Source organism: Puntigrus tetrazona, chromosome 20 (genome assembly GCF_018831695.1).
Source record: "Puntigrus tetrazona isolate hp1 chromosome 20, ASM1883169v1, whole genome shotgun sequence".
In the NCBI taxonomy this organism is placed as follows: domain Eukaryota; kingdom Metazoa; phylum Chordata; class Actinopteri; order Cypriniformes; family Cyprinidae; genus Puntigrus; species Puntigrus tetrazona.
In genome coordinates this window covers 18,168,874-18,189,863 of record NC_056718.1, presented here as the reverse complement: position 1 = coordinate 18,189,863, position 20,990 = coordinate 18,168,874, and the positions used below count along the sequence as shown (strand labels likewise).

General features: G+C 36.5%; 1 protein-coding gene across 6 annotated transcripts in view; it reads right to left on the bottom strand.

The window, feature by feature from the left end:
- Positions 1-20,990, bottom strand: part of cdc42bpab (CDC42 binding protein kinase alpha (DMPK-like) b) — a 47,807-nt gene that overhangs the window by 24,702 nt on the left and 2,115 nt on the right. For all 6 annotated transcript variants that reach the window (XM_043219308.1, XM_043219309.1, XM_043219311.1 and 3 more), the window contains exons 2-5: positions 6,081-6,172; positions 3,295-3,378; positions 2,781-2,876; positions 2,201-2,349 (exon numbers count right to left, since the gene is read on the bottom strand). In XM_043219308.1, coding sequence (XP_043075243.1) covers positions 2,201-2,349; positions 2,781-2,876; positions 3,295-3,378; positions 6,081-6,172 — 421 coding nt within the window. The remainder of the gene's footprint in view (positions 1-2,200; positions 2,350-2,780; positions 2,877-3,294; positions 3,379-6,080; positions 6,173-20,990) is intronic.

The following is a 20,990-nucleotide window of genomic DNA, read 5'->3' as shown; positions in this document are numbered from 1 at the left end:
CACCACTTACGAGCACAATCTCTAAAAATCCTCCACTTTAACACAACAGCTTGCCCACTTAGTCTAATGAGGGTTGGGTGAAAGCAAGAGCTCCAAGCTTTTCCTGGAAGGAGCTTTCGGGGCAGGAGCCGACTAATGTAATCTGGAGACTGGAAACAACACGAGAAAGCTGTATTTAAAATGTAAATGTGAATTAATGAAGTGACAAAAGTAATCTGAGATTTATTAAATACATTTAAAGGCATGGTTCACCCAAAAAGTAAACCTTTTTCCCATGGTAGATGCATCATGTCAGGTTTGATGACAAAGCTGAATGATAAAGATCAACATAAAGATAAACTTAGAAAAAAGTAGTAAAAGTAAACTTATAATAACAGTGAAATAAAAATGAAATCACAATATGATTCAGCATTAAATTTAAAAAGCTAAGATTTATTTCACCATTTTAAAATAGTAATATTTATTGTTTTGTTTAATATTTTATTAATCTTCAATGATAATAATAATGATTTTCATACTTTATTTGTACATTTTCAAGTATTGCAAATTGAGCAATATTGAAATAATAAAAAATACAGTAATAATAAATAAATCACAATTTGATTTTATAAAATTAATTTAAGTATTGCCTATTTTATAGGGCCTTTTTTGGCTTGAAAAGGGCACTGTGAACATTCTGCTAAACATCTCCCTTCATGTCCACAGAAGAAAGAACGTCATAAAAGTTTGTAAGGGTGATTAAATAATGAATATAGTTCTTAAATAAAGAATATAGATTGTAGTGAAATATCCATTTAAATCAAATTTTTAGATACAGAAGTACAGAAGTAATTATGTATCCATCCCAGTGCATTCGTGCAAACTGTGGTGTCTCAACTATTTTCACACAGTACATCCACCCTCAAACATACAGATGCTCTTATTCCCAAATGCATACCCTTTAACACGGCTCGCTCATAGAAAAACACACCCACGCCAACCCCATCCCTAGAGACCGATCCACTCTGTCCCCACCCTCCACAAACCAGGCGTGCCAAACTCTCACGAGAGGAGAGCTGACCACACCTCTAACCCCATGATTACTGCCTTTAACTTTCCCCTGACTGTCCCTCTGGGTGCCCCAAAAGCAGCGACTAAAAGAACTGCGAGGAAGACAACACAAGTACATTATAGAAAGCGTGTTTGTTTCAAAATGATGCGTTTGGTGGGACTGTTGAAGCACACCCAAAGTCTCAGCACAAACACATTCATCACTCTGAAGACTATGCAACTGGTCCCTGCCAGTATGCAAATGTTGACACTTCCTGCGTGATAACCCGAAGATGGGTTTCAATCCAGCCTGCCCTCAGACTAAACATAGCCTTTTTCCAACTCGTTGCTTTTGCTTTGATTTCATGCATGCTTAGCTGATTCGAAGCCATAAAATCTAAATGGGTGTTTTTTTGGCTTTTAATCCATGTGGATTCGATTTGCGGTCATCTATATGCTAATATACACTATCATTTAAAAGTTTGGGGTAAGATTTGTAATAGAAAAACTGTAATATTGTGAAATATTATTACTTTTAAAAAAAAAAAAAAAAAAAAAAAAATTTCCTTAAAAAATCTTGCTGTTCTCAAACTTTTGTATAGTACTATGAAACTTTTGTATAGTATTATAGTACTATGAAAGACTGACAAAAAAATTTTTTTCTTCTGAAACATATAAAGCTGTCATGATTCATGTTGCACTACATAGGTATTTGTCCAATCAAATTCTCCAGAAAATGAGAACGTCCCTCCCTCTAAAACTACTCATAACTAACTAAAAAACAGGGTCATGGCAAAATGATCCATTTAACCTTACCCAAAAATCTGCTTTCAATGAAGAAGTTACATTTTGGCTCGTTAATAAGGCATCTGCTTTCAAATGTCATCAAAAATCATGTATTTTCAATAAAAATACAAGCACGCAAGACTACAAAACAGATTGCCTTGTACAGTAGGTCAGTGATAGGTGTATACAATTATTGATATGGGAAACAAAAAGCAATGCATTGATTTCTAAAGCCACTTTTTAATGTCTATTCAGTGCTGCCACAATGATATATTTCAATGATCGTGATTCAGAAGTTCAGCAAATACTGATATATGACATTTATTTAATGAATGGATGATGAAAAAACTGATTAACAACCTTAGTTTAGAGAGCCACGACCTACCTGTGAACATAATGTAGCTGATGCACAGAGTCAATAGCTAAGACCATTTCAGCCAGATAGAACTTGGCCATGTCTTCAGGCAAACGATCTTCAAATTTACTGAGCAGAGTCAACAGATCTCCCCCTACATAGTAGTCCATCACCAGGTACTGGGAGGAGAGAAAAAAAAGGAAGTGAATAAGAACAGGAGAAACAAAAAAAAGGCAAAGGGAAGATGTCAATCGCAGGCATTTCATATTTACATATTTTCAATTCCCTTTACCCTTGGATTAACCCATCTCATCTCAAATATCCATGACATTCTTTCATCTAAAATCTCTTTATCGTTCTCTCCCTCCAGTTTCATTCCCTCACACTCCCACTCATGAAGCTGAACCCGAAATGATAATTCATATTAGAGCCCCTCTTTTTCAATCAAGCCGTATACAACACGGCACAGATAAATATATAGTCTGCTATAAAACCGTGTCTCTTGGAACTCCGTAAACAGAGATTAATGATCATTACATTATATGCCCCTCTGGACCTTATCAAGTGAACGTGAATCAGACCCAATGTGAGCTTGAGAGTTCTCACGCACCAAGTTGTTCTCGTCCTGGAAAGCATAGTGTAACGTCGTGATCCACTGACTGTCCCCGTTCACCAGCACATCCCGTTCCTCCCGAAAACATGCCGTCTGAAGGAAAGAAAAAAAAAGGGTAAAATGTCAGAGGAAACCACTTTTTTGGAGTCAGCCATCAAATATGTGCCCCACATATTTAGAATGACTCCGACCAAGGGGTCTGTTTCCACAGTGAGGAATGGTTTCTGAATCATATACAGAAAAGACTGCTTGTTTTTAAGTGGTTTCTCATGTAATGGGCAAAGACAGAGGGAGTAACACTCTCCTAGGAAGCTAAAGAATGACATGCCAGGGATATAGGAGAAACGGCTGCATCAGCTGAACAGTAAAGCCTCATGCTAACTGGATCAAGATTTGCACATTATATAAAAATCAGTCTTGAGAAAACCATTACTGCTACTATTTGCAGTTAAAGCCATTCGGTTTGGACCAAAGCCGCTGAATGAAAGAAAGAGATGTGTAAAATCCTCACCTCAGCCCTTTTGAGCATTTCCCATTTGTTCAGAATCTTCATGGCAAATACTTTGTCTGTATTTTTCACCTTTACTACTGCAACCTGTAAAAAAAAAAAAAAAGAGACAAGAACATAAGTCCAGAAGCGATCTTAAGCTTAAATATGGCCTGGAAACACTGTTTTTATTGGCGTTCACACAAAGGTGTTATTTAGCTAGCTTGTTAAAGTAAAGAAAAGTACAGCAGATTATGAGCAGAATTATTAGCCTATTTGTTCACCTCTACTGGTGTTCTAGGGTATACAGAAGCAAGTAAAAAAATAATTTGTACGTCTACAAATGCATGTGCTACCCTCAATAACTTGCCTTTTTACGTTTATTTTTTTTAATCAATAATACAGAAAAAAACGTACACTTGTGAAATAATACTACAATATTACTAACATTTCTGTTTTAATTACTGCTGTCAAACAATTACTCGCAATGAATCACATCCAAAAATAAAAGTTTGTCTACATAAAATGTTTGTGTGCAGTGTATATTCATTAAGTATATATAAAAGCAAACACATACAGTATAGAATTCTGTGCACATAATTTATATAATATATACATATATTTAACATATAGAAAATTGCATATTTGTCTTAAATCTATTAATGCATGTGTTTGTACTCCTGTATACATAATACATTTACAGAGTACACCCACATATATTATGTGAGCAAAAATGTGATAAATCATACGAAAACACTAATTTTAATACATTTTAAAATGTACTTTATTCCTGTGATGCAAAATTGACTTTTCAACAGACATGGCTCCAATTTTCAATATCACATTATCCTTAGAATTTGTGGAAGCTGTGTTAGATTTGTTTCAGGAATCTCCGAAAATAGCATTTATTAAAAAAACACATTGTAAATGTCAGTCAGACAGCCTACTGCACCGGTCTAAATGGGCAATTATTTGTAACAGTAAGCTGCAAATTCAATTTCTGTGAGACTACAATTCTGAAGTTCAAATACAAATAAAAACAGATGTCTTCGAATGCCACGAGATCGCAATGCTAGGAAAGCAACGCTCTTATGATCTTATCTAGCATCTGCCTTGAAGAGGAAATATTAAACATTAAGCCCAGTGAGGCGTGTGATGTCTTCACTCTATTAAACGATGATCAGAGAACGTAACAATGTTCTGGCAATGTTCGATGTTCAGTGACTCGATCGGGAAAGAGCAAACTGTTCTTGGCTCTGACCTAGATGATAGAAGAGTCTCCTTCAAACTTCTTTGCTCTTCGCTTTCTGCCTTCAAGCATGTGATGACATCTTCAGAAACTAACATTGTGTGTGCTTTTATAATATGCTTAGCACTTAGTTTATACAAATGTTCATAGAATATAAAAAATGATTTTAAAAGTGGCATTACAGTAAGTAGCATCTAGAAAAAAAAACATATTACGATAAAAAAAAATGTATTATTTAAATTTGAAATTCAGCAGTAGCTACTGGCTCAGAAGTCTTAACAGAAAATGATGTCATATGGCCTTCTTCTGTTCTCCCAAGCCTATCCTGATCCATTAGGAGATGAAAGTGTGTGACCTATCCTCAATCTGTTCCTTCACACGTTTTCTCACAGCTGCATGGCTTCCTTTTCTGGTTTTATTTTGGAAACAGGCTCACATCAAGCAGAACAGACTTTCTGCTAGCTTTCCATGAGCTGTTGATTCCAGCTGGACTGAAGTGAGCAGACGCTAGCCCGGAAACCCTGTCGAGTGGTGTGTCAGACGAAAATGCTCCCATTGAGGAGGTTGCAGATGAATCACAGCTCACCAGACGTTGACAAGTGGAGAAAAACCGAAGGACTGACACATATTGCCCTTTAAAATCTACTTTAATCTTAAAGATCTTTGATGTATTTCCATCCACCCAATCTAATAAATGTGTTGCCATTTTTATAACTCAAACCTATCCGCCATTAAACGTTTAAACTGCTTTTTTGCAGACACAACTGCTAATGTATTCCACCACTTGGAAAATTTAAGGTACTTGATTTCAGAGGAATTCGTTTAAAGCGGATCTGTATGTTAAAGGATTCAACTTGGTGTTTATTAACTCACTATACTGCTGTTCTCAAACCCAAATAAATTTCTTTTTTCCATTGAAAACAATAGGAGAAACTATGATATCCCGATCACTATCCGAATGTGGATTAAAGCTTTCAAGCTTCAAAAAAAAAAAAAAATCCCATAAAAACAGTCTGTACAAATTGTACGCAATATTTCATATTAGAGCTGTCAAGATATTCCTCAAATATTAGCTTTTTGTACTTGGTACAGAAAGGGTGAGCAAATGATGACAGAACGTTTCATTTTTGGGGCGAACTATTACTTCAACTCAACTTGGAAAAGTCCAAGTGCCACAAAGCTGTTTTCTCAGTCACTGTGAAATAAAAGCTGAATAAAAATTCCATAAACCATTTGCTGGGGTTTTAAAACATGGCTGCTGTCCAATGTTCCCACTTCATGGGCCATTCTGAAGAGCCAGGCCTAAGTAACCTAATAGTGCTGGTTTCCTGGCCTACCTGTACACCACACATTCCCTGGTGACTACATCACACATCTGTCATTACAAAAGAACATCAACTGCCTCAGGCTCTCATAAGTACTGCATGAAGAATGCCCTTACTCTGCAACATACCTGTGCTTTTGGTAAAGCAGTATATTAACTCTTTAAAAAATACAAAGGGGCTGTTGCGGGAGCTAAAAAAACAAGAGAATGTTCCAAATGGAGTGAAACAGTAAATACCTCTCCAAACGCTCCCCGTCCAATCACCTTCAGGATCTCAAAATCTTCCTTGCGCAAGCGCATCTGTTTCACCTTGGATGTGAAAGGTTTGGCTGTAAAATAAAAAAAGAAAAGAAAGGGGACAAAATCAGTATAATGGAGGTAAAAAAAGAAATAAATATTAATAAATGCAAATTAATTAATTAATTAATTAATATAATAAATATATAATTTTGTTTTATGCTACCATTAAAGATGTGGTCAGAAACATTCAAAAAACAATAAATAAATAAATACACATATATTCCACCAAGATGAATTTTGATCAAATACAGGTACATAAAATCGATTTTAAGGTTTTGAAGTACATAATAAGTAACAAAGTATTAAACAAACATTGAGAATAAATAAATAAATGTTTCTTAAGCACTAAATCAGCATATTAGAATGATTTCTGAATGATCACGTGAAAATTTTGATCAGGTGAAGAGTTGAGTAAAGGCTGCTGAAAATTTTAAATTATATGGCAACCACAGAAATAAATTATATTTTAAATTGCATAAAATAGAAAAGGTTATTTTAAATTATATATATATATATATATATATATATATATATATATATATATATATATATATATATATATATATATATATATATATATATTATTTATTTATTTATTTTTATTTTTATTTTTTTTCCTACAGTATTACAGTTTTTTTTTATAAAAGCCACCCTGATGAAGAGACTTTCCTGGCCCATTTTCAAAAACTGCTATTTTTAGAGTAAATTTTTTTGTCAAATTAACTACTATTTTAAACAATTTGTTGTAAATATTATGCAAAATAAGGAGTTGTTCTACTGCAGTAACATTGTGTGTATTATTCCCAGGGTGGGAAACATGGGAACAGAGGAGGAGATGATCTCAACCGCAGTGCGATAAGGATAAAAGTCTGCTGTGTTTTTCCTCAACAAGAGTACAAACACGTCTCCCACACCTGACATCAACAGAGTCTATGCCGCTTTACGCTTAGCTTCTCAGAAAGAGGGATGCATGACCTTCCTAAAACAGCTTTTTTACAAATGGCTCTCGTACACATTACTGAGGCGTTCTGTTGCAAAATCTTTCCATGGAGCACACTGCCACTGCTGCAGACTCACAATTCAGCTTTCCATAAAGATCTCAAGGTACAATTGGTGGCTCCGGAGGCATTTCCATACTCAGCCAGGCATCGCCTCTCATCCAATCAGCATCAAGCACACAGGGTGGGGCGGCTCTGTTGCTATAGCAATATTGGATTGTGCAGAAGAGAGGAATTCAGAAAAGTCACATATGTATAAGAATATAAAAGTGTTTAGTGACAGATTTATAATGTATATTTTAAAACTTTTTTATACCAACTAAAAAAGTGTTTTAGCTAACTTTCATTGACAAAGTTGGTTCAAATTGTTTTATGTAATGCAATGATATTTATGTATTTTTAAGTGTCTAAATATCTTGGGCCTTTAATGTAGGTTGAAATGAAACATGAAACACACCAAAGTGCAAAAACACAGCTAGCCTAATTTAAAGCAACATATAAGAAACAACAAAAATCATTTATTTCATTTATTTACTCAACCATAAAAAAACTTTGCATCTGAACACTAACAATTCAAAAAAGCATAATATGTGTCCAAATATTGTTATTAAAAGGTGTTAAAGGAATAGTTCAGTCAAAACTGAAAACTACCCCATATTTTACTCACCCTGAAGCCATCCTAGGTGTATATGACCTTCTTCTTTCAGACAAACACAGTTAAGAGTTAAAAAATATATATCCTGGCTCTTCCAAGCTTGATAATGCTTGTGGATTATATTGAAGTTCCATAAATCGGATACATCTACAAGTACTGCAACGTAAAACCTTCCCGGCTTCTTGGCTTAAAGAAAGAAAAGTCATGTACACCTAGGATGGCTTTGGGGTGAGTAAAATATGGGGTAATTTTCATTTTTGGGTTAACTATTCCCTTCCAGGAACTATAGCCATCCAGAACACTAAGGCACTTCCTCATTTTTACTATCTAATAACATAAACTAAGAATAAATAAAACGTTTCCCACACAACACTGTAATTCTATTTAAAGGGTCATTATCTGTTGAAGTTCCAGCATCTGTCTTTCAGAGCAAATAAGTGGGTAGATCAGCAAGGTACAATTGGTGGCTCCGAGGCATTTTGGTCCCAGCAGGCCTTCATTACTCAGCCAGGTCATTACGTCTCATCAGAACTGCTCCACATTACTACTGTAATTACACTTAAGCACTGACCCACTGCTAATCTAAACGTCGTCACAGACCAGCTACTCTATCACACACCCTGCTGACAGCTAAAAACATGCTAATAATTACCATTATTAAGTAAGGGGCAGACCAAATGCCCAAATGACCAAAGCATTATATACTGATGGGAGTATTTTTTTTCTTTATGATGATAGCATATATAACGGAGTATATAAATTATTTAATAGGAAGAAAATATTCTACATTTCCAGCTAAATTAAACATATCAAAAAATAAATAAATAAATTCTACAGTATATTTCAATTATTACTATTATATATAGTTTATATATATATATATATATATATATATATATATATATATATATATATATATATATATATATTTTTTTTTTTTTTTTTTATTTTTTTTATAAAATTTCACAACTGTGTGAATATATGATTTAATTTTTTTTTTTTTACATTAATAAAATAATTTAAAGGCTTATTTCATGTGATTTTTTTTTTGGAACTTGATAGACGCAAACCTGAAGGTAATGGTAAGTCTGGCATCAGTTCAAAAACAGCCTCACATTATGGAGGGGGAAAAAAGGATAATTTAGATGCTCAATTCTAACTGGACGTATCAAATTCGCCCCTCCTTACCACTGAGACGGAATAAAAATAACCTCAGACATCCCTGGATGGAATCAGCCACGCTTGACCTCTAAGAAACTTTCAACAGTTTTGACACAAATAAGCGGCGGTCACATGTTAAAATAAGTGTGCCGCTGCAGTAGGAGTCGTTTGTTACATCATACACACCATTGACTGCATACAATCAGGCATAACACTCATAACCAAGAACCGCCAGAGTCCTAAAAGACTCCTCTGTTCCGCAGACAACATGGACAACCACTGAATAAAACACTCCGCAAGAATGAATGCCAGTAACCACATCATAATGGGACCTGCAAGGCTCTTTAGAGAGTAAAAACAAATAAACGTAGACTGAGCGAGGGGCCTATCCACGGAGAAATCCATGCGATACCTGTGCATTATCATGAAGCCAGCTCCGCCCTATGTATCCAAGGATCAGTGGGTTAACAATATTAGCTCTAGTGATGCTTCTCTTGTTTAATTTTGGCAGCAGAACAATAGCTATACAGTATCACTCACCTGAAAACCCAATAAAACAACACGGGCATGCCAAACATAGCAACGGTTGCCATGACAAATGAGAGTGAGGTAATCTGCAGTGTTGTAAATGTAAACTTCACCAACACATTATTCACTGTATGGCTGTTTATGATCCTTTCAAGGAATAGTTGGTATTAGAGAAGGTGTACAAACCACTGTTGTTATTTTTTTATTTTTTTTTTATGAATAAGATTTTATTTTTAGATTCCATTTTGATTAATGTTTCAGTAATTTAGCTGTTTGGTCATTCCATTTTTTTCTGAATAAATATATACTTGTTTGTTTGTTTTTTCAGTTATTGTTTATTTTTCTTAAGCAGTGAAAGTTTTAGTTTCAGTTTTAGTTAATGATATTAACCGTGGTACAAAGGAGTAACATTTATGCAGAGTACAAATACTGAGGTTTTAAAAGAAAGTGTCAGACTAAACTCACTGGCATTGTGGGACTGGAAAAACACGTCCCGTCTTTGTGTCTCCTACCAGACTGGTTAAGGGTGTGCGTGACACGGTGCTCGTGAGAATCTGCGCGTGCTTGTGTAAATTTGCCCTCCCCGCTGTATTTGGGGACAGGCGTGTGTGCAAAGGAGGATGCAAAGAGGAATACTAGGCCTCGAGTGCGTGTTCCCACATCCACTCCTCTGGCAAGGGGACATCTGGAAGCCATAAGAGAGATTATTTACGGCCACGGTGAGGTAACAACGCAAAAATGCCGCTTCCAGAAGAACACGTCCCAGCTCCTGGAGCTAAAAGACCTGAGGATGGCCTTCCTCTGCCGTAACCAGAGAGGCTAATAAGGCATTGAGAGCATTTACACAATAGCAGTTATGACAATCGGCAATGTGCTCAGGCCAATGCAACTTTCGGCAGCAGAGACTATGCCTGTGCAAACTGCTTGATGAAATAGGTGTCATGTGAACAATGTTTAAATGTTTACATTCAATTTGAACACATCAGACACTTCTGTAGCCCTCTAATTTATTTTAATAAATTATCAGATTGTGAGCTAATATATATATATATATATATATATATATATATATATATATATATATATATATATATATATATATATATATATATATAATAAATTTATTGATAATAAAACTGTAATTTATTAGCATTTTTGTTCTTTTTATTTAAGTTACTACATGACCTGCAATTCCTTATTATCTGTTTTAATCTGAACGTCACAGTGCCTCACAACTGCTACTGCTAATAACGGCCAAAAATAAGATGAGTCCCAACAGACAGAATAAACTACATTTACAAAATGAAGAGGTACTGAACAGGGGTTCCCTTCATAGATGTAATGGCAGCCCCTGTTATTAAACAAGCTGGCAGGATATCAAATTAATAAAAAAAAAAAAATCATGGGTGCTTTCAATCCCTAAGGCAAAGTCATGGCTCACAGTAGCATGTAGTTAGTGGGGGGGGGTGATATATGAAACCTTCCGTGAGGACAGGGGAAAGCATTAAATCATTAATAAGTACCAAACCTACAAAAACATGCCTGAGAATCACTTTCATACTGCATAAACATGCAATGGGGCGATAAATTGTGTTTAATGCTAGAGCGAGCACCCACGATGCCCAAATTCCCAGAGCAATATACACCACCCCTAAAGCATCCCCTATTGCTATTGAAGCATGATGGCATGGCTTGTGTCACACAAGACAAAAACTACATTGGTCTAAACCACTGCAATGCACAAACAGGATATTCCCAAAATACAATGAAGCCGGAGGACGAACAAACAAAGCCGTAAGATCTTGAATGTTTCATGGCTCCTGTGCTAATGTTCATCAAGACAAAAAAATGCAAACAGACGAGGTAAGAGAAGAATCCCCCATCAGACGTGCCAGAAACTGAAGCCCCATGCTTTAAGTGCATTAATGGAGCAAGAGCGCAAAACGCATGGCCTGTTCAGCGCAGACAGCTATTTTAAACATTCACTGAATGCAGGAAGGTTATGTGACAAATGACATAAACAGAAACTCTGCACACAAAAGACAGAGATGAAATGGGATGTTAAACACGTCAAAAACATGTTTGCCGTTTTACTTCGTTCCTGGTTACTGCAGCTCTCTGTGCTCCGGCAGTCTCAACACCCATTTTGTAAAATTATCTAGCCCAGCTATCCCCTACTTTTTCCATATACAGAAATACATAGACTGAGTCATGCTACTGCATCAATGTTAGATAAGATGCAATTAAAATGCAGGAAGCAACCATTCACTGTTAAAAGAACACTATCAGGCCTAATGGGGAGCAAGAGGACAGACAGACACCAAAGACGGTATTGTACATTCAAAAAAAAGAAAAGAAAAAGAAAAAATGTGCTAACATGCTGATTTTGTCATTAACATCACTGCTAAAGTCTGAAGTGAGAAAATAAAGAGGAGGTTAGTTCCGGCCAAATGTAAACAATCTTCATGTAATTCCAAGCTTGCAGTACTTTTTCTTCTGTGGAAAACAAAAAGTGATCTTTAGAATAATATCCATGCTCCATTTTCCATTCAGTTACATTTTAAGGTGGCCATAATAAAAAAAGTGAATTTTCAGACAAAAATTGTGATTTACAAATGTATTTTTGGTGTTTCATGTTTGCTTGCTACACTTGTTTGAAGAGCCACATAATTTGAAAAATAAATAAATCAATGAATATTACTATTATTAAAATATTAAACCAAATGATACATATGAATGCTTTTCTTTGGTTGACAAAAAGGCAATTCATTAGTGACTGTAATTACAAGTTTGGGAAGATGGTTTGAGCATGTTGCTTTTTCAACAAATTTGGCAAGTCTATGAAACGTCCTCCCATAAAAGTACACAATATATATATATATATATATATATATATATATATATATATATATATATATATATATATATATATATATATATATATATATAATAAAAGAGTTACGATAAAATGAATGTTCACGTTTTATTTGTATTTAGCCTTCATGCAAACAATAAGTCCGATAAACATAAGACTCACATACTCACCTTAAATAACTCTAAACTATAACATAGGCTCATTATTCTTATAAATTGAAACAAAAGTGCTTCATCCAGATCAAAGAATATGAAAGGTGCTCAGAGTTGCTGCAGAAAAAAAAAAAAAAAAAAAAAAAAAAGAGTGTGCAACAACAAAAACATGTTGCTGGAAATGGGCTTATTGAAAATGCAATTTCATTCTCTGCAGTAGAATTTGCTTTTGGAGCATCAGAATTGATACTGAATTATTATCCAGCCCTAATCAAAGTAAGCTTAAAACACAGTTCTGCAACATGTTGCACATCTATTTTACTTAATAAAACCACACGCCAAGACAGATCGAGATTTCTGTTGTATTACAAAAAAGAAACATAAAGCATCAACCAAAACAGTTATTCAACGAAAACCTCACATGGGAGTCTTGGTTACCGTGCACTTTCATTGAACGGAAAAAGCAGGAGGGACGTTTAGCTATAAATATCTACGCTCTAAACAAAGTCATGAGGGTGAGTAAATGATGACAGAAATTTCATTCATGGGTGAACTACTACTTTAACCCCAAGACTAGAGCTACGGAGACGTTTGATGTGTCAAAGGAAATAAGGGTGGTGTATTGTATTGTTTCGAGGGAGGCTCATGGTATAATTAAAAGTAGTTTTGCCATTTCTCAGAACCTAATACAGACAACTTTGCAGGAAAGCAGAACGGTCATATCCCCCAGAGAAGATTACACAGTCGTCCAATAACATGACATTGACACAAGAGCTGTGAAAGCTTTCTACAGACTGCCTGCTCTTACGCTCAATTGGCAAGGATGTAAAAATACCGGCATTAGTTTTTCAGTCAACATAATACCACCAAGTCACCTCCCTGTGGCAAAATATGTCATGGTAGATGTAACTCTATCCTACTGCATTCTCTCAGAACAGAGGAGTGAATGAAATCTTGCTGGACGTTTCCTACAACGACTGACTGAAAGCCCCAGAGGCAGTCGGAACTGTGGAAACTTCACCACCCATGTAATATGTTCAAATTATCATCACTGTCATCATAATCATTATTATTTTAATCGCTTATCAACTTCGCTGGAACATGCCACTGTGAAATTTTAATTTGGGCTAGACACCGTCTGTCAAACGTACTTTCCCGTTTAAAGCAAACATCAAACCCTATTAGTAACCGGCAATTTGTAATGCGATCCATACACAAATGCTTCTCACTGTATTTTTCACATGAGGTTAAAGGGATAGTTCACTTAAAAATGAAATTTGTCATCATTTACTCACCCTCATTTTGCTCTAAAACAGCATGACTACCTAAAGAGAATGTTCAAAGAATGTACAAGAAATTTTGGTTTGTTTTTCACACAGATATAGATTTAATAAAAGATTTAGAATATAGCCTTTTAGACTTGGACCAATTATATGACACTTTCACTGTGTCGTTGTTTTCTTTTCTCCTATGCATACTCCTCTATAATACATTATCACTAAATTTAAAATGGACTGCTGAGTTTAAAGAAGATGTAGGGTGTTGAAGGGATCAAGAAAGATCTGAATGCAGTTTGCATTCGATGGTAAGAAAGGGGCAGGTTTTATGCAAATTAAGTGACTGAAAAAATCTGGCATATGTCACCAAAGAAAAGGCCATTAGGGCTGCAACAAACAAGTGAAGAATAAAAACGTCGCAGTTGCTGCTTCTGTCTCTATTTTCTTGAAATGTCTTTGAGTAATTCATTTATTCAGTTCGTTCAAATGGCTGATTGAGTTGGGAATATAGTGAACCGGTCTCTCTACAAAAGTGCATGTGAATCATGTGCAAAAAATGTGCAATAATTCAAAACTAAATAAATAAATATATATATATATATATATATATATATATATATATATATATATATATATATATATATATATATATATATAATATAATAATGTTATTAAAAAAAATGTGGTTGGTCTCTTTAGACGTCAGTCATATGGTCTTTTTAAGTGGGTGGTTCAATGCCAGACTAAGCTAAACTATGGACTAGTGTTTTGCCATTTAGTCACAATTCTGGCTACACAAGATTCAAGTCATAGACGAAAGTGCAATTGACACCAAAATGCATATTGAGAAAAGGTTGGTACTCCGACCCGAGCCCAAATCACGTGACGTGAACACTTTATACAATGACAGAAAGCATTCACGGTTTAAAGCTGCCACGAACCCATTTTCAGCAGCAGAAATTAATGAAAGGGACAAAAAAGGCTATAAATACACATATCTGCAGTCCTCCAGTGCAGACACTTTCTGGGCCATAGCCAATCCCTTAGGCTGGAAACAACTACTAATTATAACCTACAGAGGAAAGGTGTCAGTGCTAGGACTTGAAACCGTAAGTATCCCGAAAATATGCGTTTATCGAAACGAGTTCCGACAAGACTGAAACAAATGCACACAAGAGTTCAAAAAGTGGATCGGCTCTCAAAGAAAGATGTTGCAAAACACGTCGACTGATGACAGACAGGTGGGGGAGGCAAACCATGTTCTTTCAGCTCTGCTGAACAGCCGACACGCAAATACCGACTCGACCGCAAAGCCCTCCGAGAACACACTTTGTTTGGATTCTTTGTGTATTACGGAACAGAATTATTTAACAACCAAACCAGAAGCATAACTGGAATTAAATTCAAACTGGTACCTGCTTCCTACAACAACATGAATTATATATGGAATGATGTATGTGAAAACCCCCATCTCTTAAAAAAAACCCTTCCACACAGTATCTCCTCGCACCCATGCCCTTCCTCCTAACCCCCCACAGCAGGCCAGATACATGCTGACAGCACTCATAATGAGAGGACTCATCTCTGACCTTGATATATTTGACATGTGACAGCCATCAACATTGCCTTTAATCTAGTCTACAGCCTGAATGCCAAACACACCCACAAAAGCCCCTTTGGTTTGGGCCTGGAATGTAGCATGGGGCATTTGGTAAGAGGGAAAGCAGTAAAAACAGCATTTGATTCTGTTAAAAGCCCGGGCTTTATCTCTCTGCCATTTACCATGCCTGTGGGCCTCGTAATAAACCTAGGATGATGGAAAACCGCAAGCTTATGTTTCAAAAACTAGTGAGCTACCTCGTAAGGCAGCATCCGAATGGCGCTGATTTAGCCTACAATAGATTAAAACAGCTTTTGATGAAATAGCATGCTGCTAAGCTAAAAGCAATCTAAGTGTGTGTCATGTTTGGTTAGATTAAAACAAAATCGGGTGTGATTGTAGTACATAGATGTAGTTGGACCAGGACCACTATGGGTGCATCTCAATCAGCTCCTCCCAAAACGTCTTTTTTTTCCCAATAAAAACAGTAATACTGCAAAATATTACAATTCCAATACTTTTTCTATTTGAATAAAGACCCATTCACACCAAAGACAATAACTATATAGATAATAAAAAATTTTAAATCATTCTCAATATAAAAGAATACCAGATTCTACACCACAGCTATAACAGTACAGGTAAAGAGCAACGATATCGTTGGAATCACTTTCGGAACATTTTTTTTTCCAGCTGATGAATGATACAAACATTTACACCCAATTAGAATCCATCCCGCGATAACGACCTTGAGAATTTCAATCGGCAGACAAGCGTGCATTTACAATTAAACAATAATTATTTTAAAACAGAATGCATGCAGGGATCATGATGATAATGAAAATGCAATGATTGTGGCTTACATAGGCTAATTCACTTCAACAGGACCAATGTGTATAATGTTGTATCACCTGAAATCTGAGTCTGATTTCAATCTATGAAAATGTCTGTTTAATTGTCTGTATTTTCCATCTTGCAAAGCTAACTAAACCGTGTACACTGTTTTACAGCTACGCAGCTATTATAACAATTCGGCCTAACTATTCATCTCAGGGGTGCAGCATTTTTAGCATGCAGGAGTAATTATCTAAGTACTTGCCATTTACAATTTGGAAAGCTCATGAAATCTTCATCAAGTTTAGGTCATGCGTGATAGTTACTGAAGCGAGAGGGTATTTTTGTCATTTGGAAATCTCACGAGGTAGAGTGGACTGAAACGTTGCCTGATGTGCACTTGATGTGTGAGGCTCGCGAAACAGCAAAGAATGCAGTGTTTATGGAGTCAGCCAAGATAACCAACAGACAAAAAAAAAAAAAAAAAAATCACTACAACCACAGGATTTCCTCATTTTGTGTCACTCGAAGCTGCTTCATCGTGCTGCATGGCCAACGAGTGCTTCCCGTGACCCTCGAGGGCTGGAAACTATGATGCAAAACGCAAATGCATGCCTACTGAAAGAAAAACCAAACCAAAACCACTAAACACACAAATCACTTTGCTATTCAGTGTCTAGGCTAAAAACAAAAGGGAAAAGATCTATGCGATGTTTGCTCTTCATTTGAGAGTAAAATGTCATGCAACTAATAGTACACAGATGCTACTACTGCTAGTTTTTATCTCATCCATTCAAAATTTAGAGTCGGAATGGTTTTAGAAGTCATATTATTAGTTTTTATCACATGTCGGGGTCGAATCTCTGGGTCACTTTGTGTCACAGCTTAGCAGTGCATGTGCTAGCGCTCTGATGGGATGGTCTACTGTTCCAATGCATCGAAGCTCAAGGGCAAACACCAAAAATACACACACACACACACAAAGTATTCAGGCTCATAAATCAGGAAGCAGCACAGGCTAAGGCCAAGTGATAACTGTGCATGCAGCATTACAGCCGGTCAGCAATGTCAAAGGACACTAGCTGATCTGCCAACTGTTTTGTATAGCACAAAACTACCACACATTTATAGGATAGCTTTTTTTCTGTCATCATTTACTCATATTGTTCTAAAGCGTTTTATTTAAGTGAACATGTACAAAACATGTCTTAATACGTTCTTGTACATAAAATGAAAGTCAGTGAGGTCCAGTGTTGTCTCGTACTCCACTGACTTTCACTGTATGAGCAAAACGATGTTAATTCTTTGTGTTCTTCAGAAGAAATAAATGTATAATTTTATTGTGTGGAACAGCACCCTGTAAAGAGACAAAAACAATTAAATATGAATGGAATAAAACTTGCATGCCTTACTTTTCTTCTCTGAAGCAAACGTATATATTCTGTCCATACAATGAAAGAACAGATTCCAAAGTGTGAGATGAGTAAATGATGACAGAACTTTTAATTTTGGATGAACTAGCGCTTTAAATGAAATCCATCCACTTTACGCACATTCACAGGTGCGAACATACTGTGGCACTTTGCTTTTGTTTACAACATGCTCAACTGTGACCTGCTACCACCGATGGTTTACTTAGATTTCAAATGGCAAATGAAACCGAGAGTGTCCGTTACTTTCCCCTACCGACGCTGGCAAACAGACCGTGCCAGAAAGTGTCAGACCGATTAAGAGACCAGCCAGTCAAGGACCGTGATGCACCGAGAGAAAGAAAACGAACACGTAACGTAGGCATCAAGCAGCTGCCATGCTAGCCTCTTCACACTGCACATCAGAGCAGCAAAGAGCTAGAGCTCTGAGTCAGCACTTCCATGCAAATCTGGCCTTAGTCTGAGCGGAGTGCAGCAATTCCTCATCTACAGCATGCAAGGAGGGTCTCAGAGCGGCAACGCACTGCAGAGCCGGCTATCTGGCTACCTGTGCGTGTTATCTCGAATAACACATCTCCATTAGTGAAAACACCCTAAACATGTGTCTAGAATGCATTACAATACATATACAATAACAAAAACATTCTCTCTTCCCACATACAGTATATGTGTGCATATTACAGCTTCGGGCATGGGCGGGGGTTTAAGTGTATAATGTTAGCACTAAATAAGACGTTCCTGTTTGACTGCTGGAGGGTGTGCTGGAATGAGGGACCAGAGTGGGAATGGAGACGGATGAGGGAGAAGAGGTGAATTCTTTGGCTCTAAACCATACTATTAGAGCCGAGCGATCTGAGCCAAGCCCTCCGCAGGAGAAACATCATGTGACAGGGAGGAACAATGCATCCAGATCTCTGCATTGCCGAGGCGTTATTTTGGGATTTTGGCATTGCCCTTGCACCTCAGTGTGGAGCAGCTCAATGTCTGGCATGCCTTGCATTTTAGCAGGATATTTGCATACGCAGAGGACTGTGAAATGTCTAGTGACCTCACTTTGAAACTGAACGGATAATCATAAAAATAATATTTAGAAAACGCATATATTGTAAAAATTCACCAAAATATTTTAAGTTCCAAACATGACACAGTGATGCATCCGATGGTATTACCATGGTACTATGATATATCCAGTGTTATTGTTCCTATACTATTTATTAATATTAATCACTATTTCAACTTTGAAGTTTTAGTTCTTTTCACTTTTAGCAATTTTAGTCATATTTGAATTTATTTATTTATTAGGATTAACCCCTTGAGATGTACCATCTCATTTTCGAGGGGTTCCCACAATGTAACACAATCACAGAATAACAACAAAAAAACAGCAAGCAAACAAAAAAGGAAAGAAAAACAGCACCACAACATTAAAAGAATAACTAGTAACACATACGAACCTAAATATGATACAAAATAAAACAATCAGTATGCCAATATCGATATATATCTCAATAACATCTTTAAAACAATAAGCACAATCCAAAGTAAAGTATGATATTACGGTTCTATTAAAAATCCTAAACGAATATCAGCAAGTAAACTATTCCAGTCTATTGGACCTCTAAAAAAAGCCCTTTTATATTGTTGCAAATAACAAGGATATTTAAAACAAATACATTTGAAAACAAATTGAAGCCAGTGTATATGTTGTCTTGTGTGCAAAGACTGGAGTACATCATACATTATACAATGATGAGTATCAAAAGAACACTCCAAAACAAATCTACAAAGTCTATTATATGCTGTGTTAAGAGGAACAAGTAGAATTTTGATCAAGTCTGATAAACAACATCACAATAATCAAAGTTTGTATATTTCACACTTTTCAAGTGATATTTTTTTCCAAGTCATAAGACATTTTTTGTATTTATCTGACTAAAAACTGTTGTATGTACTTCTGAATAATATTTTCCACTTCTCAAAGGATTCCATATAGACATTAATCCAATTTGGTTTTGTACTGACAGTGCAAAATAGTCTTTATCCCTGTAGGTTTTGGAACATAGTGAGGGAATACCTGTTTAATGTACTGTACTAGAGCTTAATGAATGTATCATGTGGGAAACCCCAGCAAATCATTCCCCCAAGCTACCTCCAATCGTCTACAGGGTCAGTCAAGGGAAAACTAATGAAAAGCTGAAGCATCTCTGCCAATTGGCCCTAGATCTATTTTAGTGAAAAGCCCAGAGAGTCTGCATGAATTCACTCTTTCACATTGAAAATATAATCAGAGCAATACAATATGGCTCTGGGTCACTGGTCTAGACTTGGTTGGCAATAGAAGGGAAGGAATTGCGAATGAATCATTCATTATGCGTCTCGCACGGTTATGCATACAGGACTGGGACATTCCAGGGGGTTTCGCATATAATTGCAATTTAGCTGCCTTGTCCCAACATACATGTGATTCTCATTATGTTGTAGTACATTGTGACAGCCTCAAGGCTCCAATTATGATCTGTCAACGCTGAATGTGGAATCCTCCTCTCTGTTCTCACCTAAATCTGGTGCGTCCTCAGAAACTGGGTTTATGAACTGCCCAAAAGCCCCCGAGGAAAACCGGAGCAACTATCCAAATTTATCCCCTCATTGCATTTTGGTCAGAAAGCAACGCCGGACTTCCAGCCTCCTTTTTGAAATACGCACAGCATAAAAATGTGTTAGTGTGTCACAAAGAAGCAAGACACGCAGTCCCTTGTGAAGCTAAATTTGACCTCGGTGACAATAAACTGTGACTTTGGTCTCCGTGCCAACGATGGTCGCAGCGGCATACACTGAAATGTGAATGAATGAGTGAGTGTGTGCTAATGAGCTCATGAGTGAGTGACCTATCCAGTCTGTCTTTAAATAGTCAAGTCTACAAAGGGGACGAACACAATGCGCAGCCGTTTCCCAATATGACATCATGTGTCCAGCGGCTCAGCGGAGTTTCCTGAAGCTGCCCTACTGAGACTCCCCACAGGAAAGGGGCACTTACACTTTTTCGCATAAGCACACATGCACAATGACGCACAACAGCTCAAAAACGTCCTGACCTGCATGTGACAACAACGTCCAGCAGTGCCCATCTCTATGTGTCTAACTAAGTCACTCGAAGGCTTGTTTGATTTGCATTTTTATTAACATCACAGGAGAAGACGATTGTAAACAAAACACCAAACTAAGCAGGGACTTTGATCTGAACAGGCGCTGCATTCAGAAAGTAGCCAGCAAATCCAAATGCATGCTGTTTACTGCATTATATTTTGCAGAAAGTTACGTAACTTAACAGTTAATTGTG